Source organism: Colossoma macropomum, unplaced genomic scaffold (genome assembly GCF_904425465.1).
Source record: "Colossoma macropomum unplaced genomic scaffold, Colossoma_macropomum, whole genome shotgun sequence".
NCBI lineage: Eukaryota > Metazoa > Chordata > Actinopteri > Characiformes > Serrasalmidae > Colossoma > Colossoma macropomum.
In genome coordinates, this window is record NW_023494790.1 from 6,221,646 (window position 1) to 6,237,076 (window position 15,431).

A 15,431-nucleotide genomic window follows, 5' to 3' on the forward strand; every position below is an offset into this window, starting at 1 on the left:
TATGTTAATATATGTGAAAAGGCACAAATAATATAATTTTGCTAAAAGGTTCTCCCTAAAACTCAGTCGAAAACATTTAGTGGCCGGTGTTTGGAATTCAGACAACTTAAGGCAGTTATTTTCCTAATTATTTTAATCTTTACTCCCAACGTTATTGATCAGTTAAGACATACTCAGAGTCTGAAGTTTACTTCTTTAGTTTTGCACTGAAGCTACAAGCCTGATGTAGCTAACAAATAATGGAAACTTATGCTATACTATTAAACAAGCTGCATGTTTCTGTGGCTGTATGTGGGAGGTAACTATATATTAACCTGATATTGTTAAAAAAACTGGGATTATTTAATGAAAATAACTTACTAATAATTACTAATAATTACTCAGCATCTCAGCAAAAATCTTAAAGACAATCATAGATCACTTTTATATACAGTATACAGTTCTTTTTTTGGTCATAAACATTACTTATTGCTTTGTTAAGCCAGTAGCAACAGCTGGAAATTTACTCTACCATTGCCTAACAGCTTAAAATGCCCCATAATAATCCACTGTAAACATTACATGCACATATTATTTAGTATAATTTGCTAAGCTGTTTTAAATTAGGTTAGTTTTCTGTCTGTTATCTTTCCCAACAAGCAGTCATCACCTTTGAAGCATCACCATCGGCCTACTTATCAGTTATCTGCAAAATCTGATAACATCAGTTTATCACTCAAGATTAACTATATGATATACTGCTATCTATCAGAATGGACAAAAGTATGTTGCATACCAAAAACAGTATTGAGGCCTGAATTTTGTTTGTACTTTTGTCCATTTTTATAGAGATCAGTTCATTATAAACCACATAAGCAAGTCGAAGTGAGCTGATTAACTACATTTGTGGTGGCTGGACCATCACCTACAGCATGACGAATTCAGTGCTCTGTTGTTTTAATGTCTTTTAATGTGCATCAGGTCTGATCATCGATGCATTTGGCGAGCTCAGAGATCAGCAGGAGCAGGTGAAGGAGGACATGGAAGTGAGTACACAGACACTCTCACACACTTAGCATGTATCTGATGTTTGAGCGTCATCCAGGCTCGAAAGCTTTACATCACCGGACGTTTCCTGTTAAACTTGAAGCTAATTTCTTATTCAGTGGATGTCAGGCCGCTGTGACCTGTGGCTAATGGGCTCCTACAGCTTCATTGAAGAGTTGCAGCCCAGTAGATGTGTCTCTGATAAAGAGGCTTTACAAAGAGGGCTCTTTTTTTCTGCCGTTGTGCTAATGGAATGAGTCTGTTCTCGCTCTAATGACCGTAATGACCTGACCGTAATGCGCCGAAAATTCACATTCACCCCGTTACCAGGACACCGACCTGTTTTCCAGACACAAGTCGAGTCGGAGATATTTATTTTGAGTTTGGGCCGTTTAGGAGAATGAGAAAATTTCCTTTTTCATTTTAGTAGCGCTGTTTCTAAATAAAATAAAAACGTAATCGTCTGGTTGGCCTGTTTTTTTCTTGTAATCAGTCAGCCAGCTAAACACAGAGAGATGCCAGTTTAAACATTTAAAGAAAAAATTCCACCCATTTTTCATATTATCTGCATGATTAAATTGTTGAGATAAGATAATGTAGACAAAGTAATTCAGAGTGGTTTGATGTGAAATGGTTCACTGCACAGAAACGTATTTCTTCACAGTGATGGTGATAGGAGCCAGCGGTCACATTATAACCATTCTATATTTTATCTGCTAGTTACTTTACATGAAATTTTGATGAGAGTAAAATAGTGGAAAATCTGAAGAAAGAAGTTTTCTTTGGGGGCTATGTTTTCTTACAACACCCTGCATTTATATGTCTAACTTTTTTTTATATGTAAGACAAGGCAAGTTAGGTTTATTTATATAGCACCTTTCATGCACTGCGGACATTCAAAGTGCTTTACAATTGAGAAGATAGCAAAATAATTCAAATTATAATTTAGAAAGGAAAATCATGGTCAAAACAATAGATTTGAAAGAGAGGAAATTACTCATTAAATTAAAAATCTAATTCAAAATTAAATTAGGATAATGAAGTGCCGTTACTGGAGAGAAGTGCAGCTAACAGCGTCTTAAACTGAGCTGAAAGCTGCTCCAATAGGAAAGTTTTCAGCCCAGGTTCTCTTCTAACACTCTCTGTCAACTGGTTCCATTTAGAGCAGCTTAGTAGCTAAACGCTGCTTCTGCATGTTTAATCTTTACCTTAGGCAGGACTAACTGACTAATTCCTAGTGAGTTCTGCTCGGCTCATATCGCTGCAGCAGACGAGACGAATACGCTGGCCCTACAGTAACAGCACCTTAAAGTCTGTTCTGGAACAGACGGGTTGCCAGTGTAAGGATTTAGGAATGGAGGTGATGTGTTCCCTTATTTAACTCCTAGTCAGACTCTGGAATTTTACATCAACTGAAGCTGTTTGTCTTTCTTGGGAGTCCAGTTAGGCGACCATTACAGTAATAAATCCTGCTAGTGAAAAAAGGCATGAATGAGTTTCTCCAGGTCTGATTTAGTCAGAAAATGTTTAATCATGTTGATGTTCTTAAGGTGATAAAATGCTGATTTAGTAACTGCTTTGATATGACCGCCAAACCTGAGATCCGAGTCCATTAGTACCCCAAGGTTATGTGCTAGTTCTTCACACTTTAGGGCTCTCGAATCCAGATTGGCAGCCGGTCTGTGCCTCTTGTTGCTATTCCCGAAGAAAATAATCTCTGTATTATCTTCATTCAGCTACTGAAAGTTTTATCCCACCCGCTTAGTGATTGCTCAAGACCCTTACAAAGTGAGTCAAGGGGACCATAGTTGTTTGGGGAGAGGGCCAAGTAAATCAGAGTATCATCTACTTATCTGTGGTAAGATATCCCATAGTCTTGTAGGATTTGGCCAAGTGGAAGCATGTATGAATTAAATAAGAGCAGCCCAAGAATCGAGCCCTGTATCAAGATAAACATCTCAAAGATGTTCTAAAATAATTTCTTAGACATCAGGCAGTGCGTTTTGTGTAATAACTTTTCTGTGAGGGAGCTTTTAGAGGCATTAAATGCTTTAGACATCTGGTTCCCATCAGCACCACCACTGTAAACAATTCTAAGTGAAGTTTCTGTAGAACACAGCATTTCACATCAAACCACTCTGAATGCCTTCGTTTACATTTGAATGATTTAAATTACGAAGAAAATTCAAAAATTGATCAAATTCCCCTTTAGATGTCCATTTTTCCATGATAAACAGAGATAAGTTGTTTAAAAAGGTCTACTTTGCACCTGTCCTGCCTGTTACCCTTTTAAAATCTTGCTGTAATGTAGAAAAAGATCTGGTCAGTGTGCTGGGCACTTGATTTTGTAATGCTAATGGTTTTTTATAATGTAGAGCTTGAATAATCCATATATGTCAACCTTCAAATGTGTTTTTCTGTTTCTCTTGCAGACCAAGTGTTTCATCTGCGGAATTGGAAACGACTATTTTGACACGGTTCCTCACGGCTTTGAGACGCACACCTTACAGGAGCACAACTTGGCAAACTATCTGTGAGTGCTGTGAGCGCGGGCTGATATATAAATTTAATATCACAGTAATTACCCAACCTTGAACCCTTTGTCACAGTTTACAATATTAAAGTATTAGGAATTATACAATAGTTTCGTCATCATGGTCTGATTGGTTGAGAAGTGTTCTAGATGTGCTGTTATTTCTTGCTGGTGACAACAGCACATTTTTTTTAATAACAGCTGTCAATAATCAATTGGCTGAGCATGGTTGCTGAATTTGCTTTACACTGCGGCTAATTATCACCAAGTTTCAGCTTAAGCCATACAAAAACAGAACATGGCCACCCAAGATAACTTCTGTATCTGTAAGATAAAATTTGACCTGCAGCTTTGTGGTCAAATTCTGAAGAGTAGTTCATCAGGCTGACGACAAGTGAGATTCTCCATCTGCAGCTGTGACGGAACAGCTAAACAAACCGAAATGAGCCAGAAAGAAACAGAATACAATTCAGCAAACAAGATGGGCTGTGAAATGCTTTACAGACTGACCGGAGCAAAACACCATTCAGGTTAATCTGGTGAATATTGAGAAAGCTAAGCTGAAATCTGATATTTCAACAATTTTATGGCCCTCTAACGCAAAAAAGTTTTTGTTTTTTTTTGAACAATTTTTTTAAAGCACATTTGCTACAATATTCTTTTTTGAGATACTTTTTCTTTATTTTGCAGAACAGTTGTATAAAAGCAATAGCACACTTGAGGATGTGTGTTATCGCAAGTAACATCATGGCTGTGTTGATCTACAGAATCCTTCATTTTGTTGTGTTAACAAACTAGGATGGCGTTCAAATGCGCAACACAGTACACGACAGCCAGAATTTCTAAATAGCCTAAAATGTCTGGCATTTGGCTTTGCTTTCATGTTGATATTTGCTTTCTACAGTCTGCCCCATGAGGTCTTCCTGCCCCCAGTGTCTAAACCAATATATGGTCACCCTAGTGTCACACCGAGGCTACTAGGGTCGCCCCCTGTCCAAGATTTTCCTATATTTGGTTGTCGGTCCAGGATCATTTTTGGATACAAAATGTTCCAGAATCCAAGCATTTTCATATGTGAGTGAACAGTAGAGTAAACTGCTTTGTTTTATCCAGTCAGACCACGTGTGTACAAAAAATTGGTTTGATTGGTTCAAATTCCCCAGAGAGTAGGGACAGTCGTTTGAGAAAGGTGTGCTGTTGTCAACATGTTTAGGCACTGGGCAGCCCTGCAGTATGATAACTGAGAAGATTAAGTGTACATTTATCTACCTTAGACTGCGTCATGAGCACAGATACCCAGCCGCTGAATTTAGCAAAAAATCAGTGGAGCGTCCAGGAATTTCACAGGGCTGATGTTGCAACTCTATATGTTACAAAAGTGACCGCTCTCTGAAGAAGAGGAGGATGGAACAGTGAGGATCGGATTATGCAAATAAAATCCACTCACCCTCAGCTTGGTTAGCCTCTCTGAACCGATTTGAGTAGCTATGCAAACTTTGTAGTGCAGAATGTCTTTTGAAACATGAACATTATGTACATCAATTCTGTGAATAATAGCTTTGTCTGGCTGTAGGCTTTGTTGTAGGGTTGCAGTGTGTTGCATTGCCCTTGTTTTGGTTGTTGCGCGCTGTAAGGCTTTAGCTTGCAAACTATCAGGCTAGCAAAGTAAAGTAATGGTCATGTATGATAAATGGAGCACTTTGCTGCCTAAAACTCATTCCAAACACATTAATTCCAAGCTAATGTTAAAGCAGCACTGTGATTCTTTTGCTAAAAAGGCAAAAAAGGCAAATATGGCACACATGCGCTGCTGCAAATCGCCCTGTAAAGCGTGAAATAATCATTTAAAAATCAAAGGTGTTGGGTGGGATTTGGTGGGAGTTTTTTGCATCACGTCATATGTATTTACGTATTAATGTCAGACGTATAGACTCCGAACGAAGGTCTGACTCGATGTTTAGGTCTCCAGTGCAAAATCAACATTATACTGATACAGATGTGATGACAGCAGTAGATGATTCACTCGCGTCCTCAGAAGACGCGTTCTTCACCAAGTTTTCACTGAGTTCTTATTGAATTCTCTTTAAAATAGTCGCAACCATCAGATTCATCCGCTCGGGGAAGGGGTCCAAGGCAAAACCCAAGTTTCAAAGTGTTTTTCCGCACGTTGCGTGCAATTACACATTTCCACCAGAGAGGTCACCAAATCCCCAAAACTTACAAAGTGTAGCTTGAAGTATTTTACTACACTTATGTTCACTTGATCCCTCGCCCCTCCAGGGACTCATATAATAAACTTCACTTGAGCTAATGATGTAATGGAACTGCCCTTAACATGGCATGTTAACAAGGGAAATAGCAAGGCCAAGTGAATGAGCACTTGTTAAAACCAGTATAGGAACAAGCAGCAGGCTTTCGGCATTGCTCAAAGGACCCTTTGTGGCACTTCTTAAGGATGTGCAGAAAAGAGTGAACTCTTTTGAACTGAACTTGAACTGAAGAGGCACAGTGGATAGTTGCGTGTTTGTGTGAGTGAGAGATAAAGAGACACAGAAGAAAGTGATGAATGTGATGAAATTGATCACCTTATGCAGCTGGGAACATCAGGTGAAGACAGTTCAAGCGCTGTGTGAATCAGGAGCGCATTTGTGTCTCGGCAGTGTGGAATATTAATATAACACTTCACCAAATGTCTCTACAGAGAGAGTGATGACATGCAGCGTGTCGGTCTGAACCAATAAGAGAGTCTAAAGTCTCTCTAAAGAGTGAGGAAGACTCGTGCAGAGTGAGGAAGAGTGTGCTAATTGCTTCGTTCCTCCAGTCTGAGTGTGTCATAGCCAAACACACACACACACCCCAGAGACAGAGAAGAGCGTTCCTGACTGCGGTTTATGTTCCATTCGTTTTAGTTTTCTCATTTCATATTTATTTTTACCGGGAGAATATGAAGGAGATAAAACACCAGAGTTCTGTGAATATTCAAAACAGTGCTTCCTCTAATGGGGACATTCAGATGAAATATGCCAGGTATTAAATTAGCTAACATGCGGCGATAGATATTAAACGTATTAATACAACAAACACAAGACTAATCAAAAACTGTAATCAGTTACAAATATTTAGTCTTAAGGGAAACTAAAAATATCTGAAGTTGCAGAAAAAGTGCTACTCGTAAACCATGACTTAAGCAGAGTAGTCTTATCCAATAGGGTTCTGTATAGTACCAGGGAAAAAATGTTGTTTCATTTGTAACAGTAGTGGAACCCTTTTTGGTGCTATATGGAACCTTTTTTTTAAAACTCTTTTTAACATATACAGCTGGCTCTCTATCATGGAGAAGAATCATTTAACGATGCAAAGACCCATTTAAGCATTTAACTGGTTCTTTGCAAAAAAATCAGCACCAATTTCATGTTTTGTTGATGATCAAAGTGAAAAAAGTGATCACATCCTCTACAGAGAACATACGTCAGCGCATTTTAATGCACAGTTTAGTTGCTGAGTTTAACATATTGGAAAAAAGTAAAACCTAAAAGGCGGCCAAGGCAAAAGTGGACACATTTGACTCTTTATACACTGAATTTAAGCAAGGGTGTTCAAACTTCTGCACATGACTGATCTGTATATGTAATCGTTGTCTTTACGAGGGGTCTGAGTGGTTTTATAAAGCAGTCTGTAGGACAGTCTATAGAACATCAGTACATCATTCCAGCACCTGCAGTAGTTTCTGATGTCCAGTGTTAAGTTTGTTAGATGCTGTTTGATTAAGCTTGTGTTTGATCATACAGATAAGCCAAAGACAAAATTGAGAAATAAAAAAACAGAACTGGAGGGATGATAAAACACTTCCACTTATAAAAACAGTGTCAGGAATTCGTCTTCTGTACAGGGTCTGCAGAGATGACGGCTCAGTCTGTGTTTGGTCTCTATAGACGTCTTTGCATTCGTATTTCAAATTAAACGAACCAGAGTTCCCGTCTGAGACTGACCTTCTCAGGGGGTCTTAATCCACTGATTTGGTCTGCTCCAGCGTTTGAGAGGCAGCACTCTCACTTTGTTCTACTGAACCGCTCTAACAATCGCACCAGTGTTTGTTTTGATCTAACCAAACCTGCCAAGTTTGAACATGCCCCGAAGCCTTGGGTTCACTACACGACTTTTAAAGCCTGAACTGATTATAAAAAAGACTGGGCACCTCACACTATCCGACTGGTCTTTGCTGATTTTTTGGGGCGATGGAAGTATTGGGGATCACACACAACTCAACTTTTAAGCTGCTGCTGAACCGAACGGATCTCACACGAACTCTCGCATTCTCCCATTACTAGGAGACCCAAATAAACAAACGTGGAGCAGCTAACTAGCACAGACTCGGCCAGGCTGAGAATCAGGGCTAAAATCGGGGTAAAAGTCGTGTAGTGTAACCCCGGCTTTACACTGTTCGTCTATTGTTTGATTACACTTGAAGCAGCAGAGGTCAATCCAGCGACAGAATACAGTTAACAAATGCGGAATAACCAGTGGTACAGCACAGGGCCAGATCACAAAACCATAACAATAATTTTAATATAATGGATATCATGGCTTTTTTGGTCAAATGATTATGCTGCGCTGCTCCTCAATCTGGAACTTTGAACAGTAGCTATTATAGTACACAAGGAAACTGCGTTTTTTTAAGAAGACACAATTAGCAGAGTTAGCTAGCTATTTTCAGTGTTGAAGTTGTGGCAAGTTGAGAAAAAATCTTTAAAATGTACCTTACTTTATATTTTTTCTGATGATGGTAAACAACTGTGTATACAGCACCAGAATAAGCTGTTTGTTTTCTTCAGGGGGAATGATTAATAAATACCGATACTGGATGATTTTGAAAAATATATTGTGCCAGATTCATGAAACACACCACCAGATTTACTGTGATGATGACCCGCCAGGTGAAGCTCTGGTTGGCTTCACTTGGCGGGTCTTTATATGTATAACCTCATTTATATATATTCATATATACAACCTCGTTTACATGTTGATTTTGATTGGCTCTTGTCTACTGTCCACTGCGGTGACTTCATGAAAAACTCTTATTTACTGGGCGGCACATTCAGCATGACACGGCGCTTTTACTGCACAGTTTCATTAATCTGGATCATTGTGTTGAGATTTTTGGTCAGATCACTCAGCTCTAGTCCAGCTGAGTAAAAGACATTCTTTTGTTCACTGTTGTTGAGCAAAAATGAAAAAGAAAGATAATCTTTCGAAAGTGCTCAGAAAGTTTGATTGAGTTGTGGAGGTCGGCAGGCTGACACAACGCAGTGGCACTGACTGAAATGTTTCTTTTTTCTTTTTTTCTTTTGTGCAGATTTTTTTTGATGTATCTCATTAATAAGGATGAAACGGAGCACACAGGCCAGGTAATCTTCCAGCTCATCAGCCATCAATTAAACAGCCCTCTGTCTGAGACTCTCTCTGTCTCTCTGTCTCTCTCTCTCTCTCTCTCTCTCTCTCTCTCTCTGTATATTGTTCTTTTTATATGTATCTGCCACTTTCTCTCTGTGCCTTTTAAACCCTTTCAGTTTGTGCATGTAAACTGCCCATCAACCATTTGACGCCTAGTGTTTTTTTTTTTTATTACTGTTTTTGAATAAGCATGCTTTCTTAACATATTAAACAGAAAATTTGCCATTTTCTTTGCGAACGTGAAGAAACCACTAACAAAAAGCTCTTATGTGGGAGTGGTGTCAAAGCCCACCCATTTTATCCACTTGTGATGTCAGGTGTTTAAACCAACTTAGGGCCCAAAGAGCTTATGTGCTTAGAATATGTACTTTTAACTTGGAATATAAACTGAATATCACTGAAAACTAGAGCAAAATCAACGGAAAACATTAGCTAATTAAAAAAAAGAAAACAAAAAAATAAAAAGAAACAAGAAAAAGAGAGAAATGTAAAATGTAGTTGACCAGCTAATAACATAATTAGTCAATTCCAGTCCATTTTCAAATGTGTTTTGTTCCTGATTTTTTTTTCTTTGGTTTAATTTCTCAGTAACAGCTTCTAATCCCTGCAACAAAGGACCACGTAAACAAGAAAACAGATGTTTTATATTAACGAGGGCTCGTCAATGAAATAAAATCATTAACGCTGTAAACACATTTCCCTAGTTTCCAGCTTAGAAACGTCCTTAGTGAAGCCCAGCTGCAGCACGCTGTATGTTGCTATGATAGTAGGATTCCAGACTACACTGGACAGCTCATTTTGCTCATAGGAAAACTATGGATAAATTAATGAGCAGCAAACTAACAAAAGCAACAGCAAAGTGGAAAGAAGCTTCAGTTCTCCTCAAGAGCCTCCACTGTAACAAGAATCCATTAACTGTACAAACAGGAGCGAGAGGCTAGAATCACTGAGGAGGTGAACCTTTGACTGTATACAGTTGAATGCAAAAGTTTGGGAGCCCCAGGTCAAATAATGTTCTGTTGATTTTCTAATTCTAAGTTAACTCATCTTCTACAGAGAGCACACTGCTACATATTCCAATGTATATTTGCTGTATTTAATATATTGGGGGAAAGATAAAACATGTGACCTGTATGTATGTATTTTTTTCTCCAACATGGTAAATAGAAATTGTGCATTAAACTGGAGAAAATCAAACCAAAAATAGAAAATTAACAGAACATGTCATTTGACCTGGGGTGTTCAAACGTACGCATAGAACTGTATCAAGCCCCAAACATGAAGTTATGGTCCCCTAGGCACAGATGTTTGGTGGGCACCTACCTGGCTACCGATTTTTGGGTGGTCAGTGATTTTGTTATGATATCACAGCAAATTAAAGAAGGCCTGTGCAGCAGCACAGTAGCAGCAAACTAACCGCAGTGTTGGTACATCACCATTATGAGCATTTTGTTTTTTTTGTTTTTTTCCAATCGAGACAATCAGTAGCAACACATTAATGAGAACACAGGTTAACATAAACCCAACAACTAACGCAACACTTCCCTATAAAGGTGAATCTGTTCTTGACAAGCAAAACATTATCCTTAGTGAAGATGATATAAACTACAATCAGACAGCTGAAGTGTAGACAGAAAAAAGCAGCAAACCTAAAAATCCACTGTCAAGCAGCCGAGCTAAAGAAATGTCGACAAGGACAAATCGACTTTTAACTTGGGTGGTTGACATTTTATATTTGGCCTTGGAAATAGGCGTCTTCTACTCTGTCGAAGTTTCAGGTCTCACTTTTACAGATCCCTTAGGAACATCTTTTGAATACCTGGAGCTTCGTATTCAAAGTGCATGCACAACAACGCTAGCTCAGTGCATCGCATCGGTTAATGCAGAGCTTTATTGATGATAATGGAAGTGTTTTGTTTTTGCTGTTGTCGTTTATTTGTGCTTCTTTCTGTTAGGACACGGTATTAGTTCATTTTTACCGCTGTGCTGTTAGTAAAGTTCCCACTACAAGTCAAAACAGCTGATTTTCTCATAATTGCTCGTGGGCTAGTGGCTCGGGCCCGTGGGCACATGCCCATTAAACCAATTGGATGATCTGGGCCTGAACTGTGTATGATATATTCACTCATTGGTTGCAACATGCAGCCACTGTTGCTCTCACTGAAGAAAGAGGAAATCTTTCTTACACAAGATAGTGCACTTTTTTTTTTGTTTACTTGAAAAGTTGCAGTGAAAATCAAATCAAATCAAATCAAATATTACGTGGAACGTTTCAAAAGAGTGCAGTGTTTTTTGATGAGCAGCACAGGAGGTCTTTCATTATTTATTTGTCGTATTAACCTACTAATAAACTATCTGCTCTCTTGGCCTTGTGCTTGTTGGTCACTGTTGATTCCTTCTTTCTGTTGCCACAGGAGTCCTACGTTTGGAAAATGTACCAGGAGCGCTGCTGGGAATTCTTCCCGGCCGGAGACTGCTTCCGCAAACAATACGAGGACCAGCTCAACTAACACAACCTTACACACACAACCACAACCACACACACACATACACACCCACACAAATACACACAAACACACACAGAGAGACTTCTGTCCCTTGGACTTTGTTTCTCCGTGATGGTTGCGGAGAAGGGACAACGAAGGCTTTTGAGATTCTGTACATACTGCTCCACTGTCTACCTGTACCCAGAATACACTGGGGCAGAGTGAGAGAGAGTGAGGGAGAGAAAGAGAGAGAGAGAGAGAGAGAGGTTTGAGTCCTTAAAGCTTCTCCATTCTACATTTGCTTTATTAAACTCACCAAAGCAAGCAAAAAAAAAGAGAGAGAAGGAGAGGGGGAGCATGAGCGAGGTATGTGTGAAGGAGGAAGGAGGAGGAAGGGAAGGGAACCGGCACTTCCTAAGAGGAGGAGGGAGGAATGAGAGAGAAAGAAGGAGCGTGTGAGTGTGTGAAGTGGTATGAACGAATGCGATCATCTCACACATCCTTGGCCTCTTTGTTTGTGTTTGTCAGGATGGAGGGATGATAGTGAACGCTGGAATGTATATGGACGGATGAGTGGATACAAAACAGGAAGGCAGGCACCCTGATATTGGCCCGGGGCAACAGAGGGGACACAGTGCCTTACCAAGCAAAGGGTGAGCTATGCAAGGTAGGATAGAGAGAGAGAGAGAGATGAATAGGCCGAGAGATAAGAGGGCTACACTGGGTACAGGTCCAGTATCCTGCCTGAGCAGGAATATGTTTAGGAATGCGTGTATGTGTCTGTGTTTCTGAAGCGATGAAATGAGACTGTTACCCTATTTACACCTGGTCGTTTCATGTGTCCTCTGCGCAGGCGGCAATTTCAGGGGGCATGGGGTCATTAGCTCCCCTTAAACTAAAGTTGGAGGGGCAGTGCCCTGTCAATCCTAGCACCAAGCTTGAGGAAAGCCATGGTGGTGAAACAGCACGGAACAGTCTAAAAAGAGTTGATATAGTTAAACTGTATTTTACAGTTTGAAAGCAGAAGCGATTTTAAGCATGCAGTGTCGCTACGACAAGGAAAACTGTATATTTGACTCTGGTTTCCCCTGTTTGGCCGTAGCCAAGCAAGTTAGTCTGCAATCGCAGACAAAAACAACAGTACAGCATTAATTTTGCATTTTTAATGAGTTTTTAAATTAGGATTTTATTTTCATTTGATAGTGAGACCGTCCTGATGACCAGATCACAGATCTGTCACAATATAACGTTTAATAAACACAGTATAGTTACCAACGTATGTGGAAACAAAATTGAAGTAAATTATTATTAATTTTAATTCACTCCTGCTCATATGACCACATCCCTCCATGAAAATTCAAAGTGATCTGAGATGCATTTTAGTTAGACGTTAGGCAAGTGTAAATGCATCTATCTCTCAGAACCACAGTCAACAAACAAAACCCCTCCCAGTACTGTAACTCCTCCCTCTGCTCACCTGCTTATGGGGAAAAAAACATTCACTGGACTGCTGCCACTTAAATAGAGGCATTGCTGCTCCTTCAGTTTAGCTCCTAGTGTTGCAGGCCAGACTTCTCAGCAGTATCTGGTGCTTTTTTTTCCACATAATGTGGCCAAGAACTGCCTACCTTGTCAGGAAGAGGCTGTTTGACTGACGTCATAATGACCAATCACGGCCCACTGAAAATCCCACTGATGTATCTCGCTGTCTTTTCGCTAGAAGCTGGAATTTGGCCTGAAGAACTGTGTTTCCTGACGGAATAATAAAAAGCACTGCATGGAAGTGTGTACAGAGACGTGCAGATCCGCAGCCAATCAGAACGCAGCTGACAAAATCCCGGTAGCTTTGTGCGCAAAAGATATCAAGCGCTCCATTCCTGTGTGGGTGGAGCATCTGAGGCTGAGACTGTTGACTCCTGACTCCTTCTGTACCCTTCAGTGGCCCGAGCTGGTAAAAATGGGATTCTCAGTGCGGTGATGATCTTTTGAACAGGAAAGGAAAAAGAAAGAACAACACAGGTAATTGGTTGTCGTATATGAGCTGATTTGCATATTGCTCGCCACACAACAATCAGATTTCAGTCAGACTAGCCAAAGATGCATTGGATTACCAAGTGTATGCACGTGGTTAAAATCCTATCAGGTCACAATCCAGATGCAAGTCACATGAAAGGACCAGGTGTAAATCTGTACGACAGACCGAGAAAGGAGTTAATAAGAGTCTATCAAGTGCTACAGTATCAAGAGATACAAAGACTTGAGGCTTGGGTGGGGCGTGATAGAGCGAGATCGAGAGTTTGTACCCCTCAGGACTTCTGTCGGGTTTTTCATATCAGCAGCACCTCACCTCGTCTTGTTTGTTTTGTTTTTTTTTCTTTCTTTATTTCGGTAATGCATTTATGCAACAGCAGAGTTAAATGTTTATATCCAAGTTCTAGAAAACTATCTCTGGAAAAAAAGGAAAAAAAAAGTTTCATTTTTTGCATGTTTATTATGCAAGTTTAAGAGAGAACGTTTGAAAAATTAAAGACGCAAGACGTGTTACCCACGTCGCACCGAAACAAGTTTTATAGGTTTAAGGTCATTTAAGGTATCTCTTATGCTATCCAAGTGTTGTGGGCTTTCTTGTATATTAACAAACCCCAGCTGTCATCAGCCAAGAATACATTTTCGGCCCAGGAGTCTGTCCAGGCTTTCTCCCATGCCTTCCTCGAGACACTGTAGAAAACGCGTATCTCCATCTGAACGAAGTTTGACCCACGCCGAAGCAATATTCATTCAGGGAAGCCATCCAGACCGGCCTTTGGAGTCAGCAGCGCGTGAAGCCCAGAAATCTTCATGCTGTTTTTCTGCTTGCTCCAAAACAGGAGGACCAAAACCATCTTTTAAGAAGAAAGACCTGACATAACATCCCAGAGCACTGGATACGTGTATCATAAGCAAAGTATTACTGCATTATGGTAGATTATTGCTTATTATAACATCCCATCTATCTTTAAACCAACCATTGCACTACTTTTCTTTGTTGGTTTGTTTGTTTGTTTCCATACCCTTACCATGTACGACGGATAAGCGCTTTTCATACTTGTCTCACACGGAATAATGTGAAAACCATTGCAATAACAACGACTTCGGCTCAAGCCAATCTATACGATATAAGTGGAATTTTACTCATGTAAAGAATTTTGATAACAAAGATCATGGATTAAAAAAAAAAAAACAAACCTCATAGGAAAATAACCTGTCACAATTACATGTGCTGTTCAGAGTTGTGAATACATAACTGTGTGTTAAACCTGTAAAGGAAACTCAAAGACAACAATGGACTTGCATGATTTTGAAAAATAAATGCTTATTTATTGAAGATTGTAGGGGTGACATGTTCATGGAGTGCTCATGCTATGGTAGCTGTATGTGTACACAGTTGGATATTCGTGGATATGATATTTGTGAAGCATTGTCACTTCACATTCTGGCCATAACAGAATGCAGGGACTGCAGGCATATGCTGATGCAAACGTGTCTACACCGATCAGGCGTAACATTATGACCACCTCCTTGTTTCTGCGCTCATTGTCCATTTTATCAGCTCCACTTACTATATAGGTGCACTTTGTAGTTCTACAGTTACAGACTGTAGTCCATCTGTTTCTCTGCGTACTTTGTTAGCCCCCTTTTACCCTGTTCTTCAGTGGTCAGGACCCCCATGGACCCTCACAGAGCAGGTACTATTTGGGTGGTGGATCATTCTCAGCACTGCAGTAACACTGACGTGGTGGTGGTGTGTTAGTGTGTGTTGTGCTGGTGCGAGTGGATCAGACACAGTTAGTTTGTTGTGCAATGAAGCTATGGGGCTACTACAATAGCTAAATAATGGGTGATTATATTACACCAAGTAACAATGTGCAACTTGTATGGCTAAATCATCACACGCC

The 15,431-nt window shown here is 39.9% G+C and overlaps 1 protein-coding gene across 1 annotated transcript in view; it reads left to right on the forward strand.

Annotated features, from left to right (window-relative positions):
• The window catches only part of ryr2a (ryanodine receptor 2a (cardiac)), a 368,896-nt gene extending 356,712 nt beyond the window's left edge, over positions 1–12,184 (forward strand). The window contains 4 exon segments of the mRNA XM_036571987.1: positions 961–1,025; positions 3,459–3,559; positions 8,913–8,964; positions 11,425–12,184. Of these exon segments, the coding sequence (XP_036427880.1) occupies positions 961–1,025; positions 3,459–3,559; positions 8,913–8,964; positions 11,425–11,520 (314 nt within the window). The 3' untranslated portion in view covers positions 11,521–12,184.
• Positions 12,185–15,431: the final 3,247 nt, after the last annotated feature.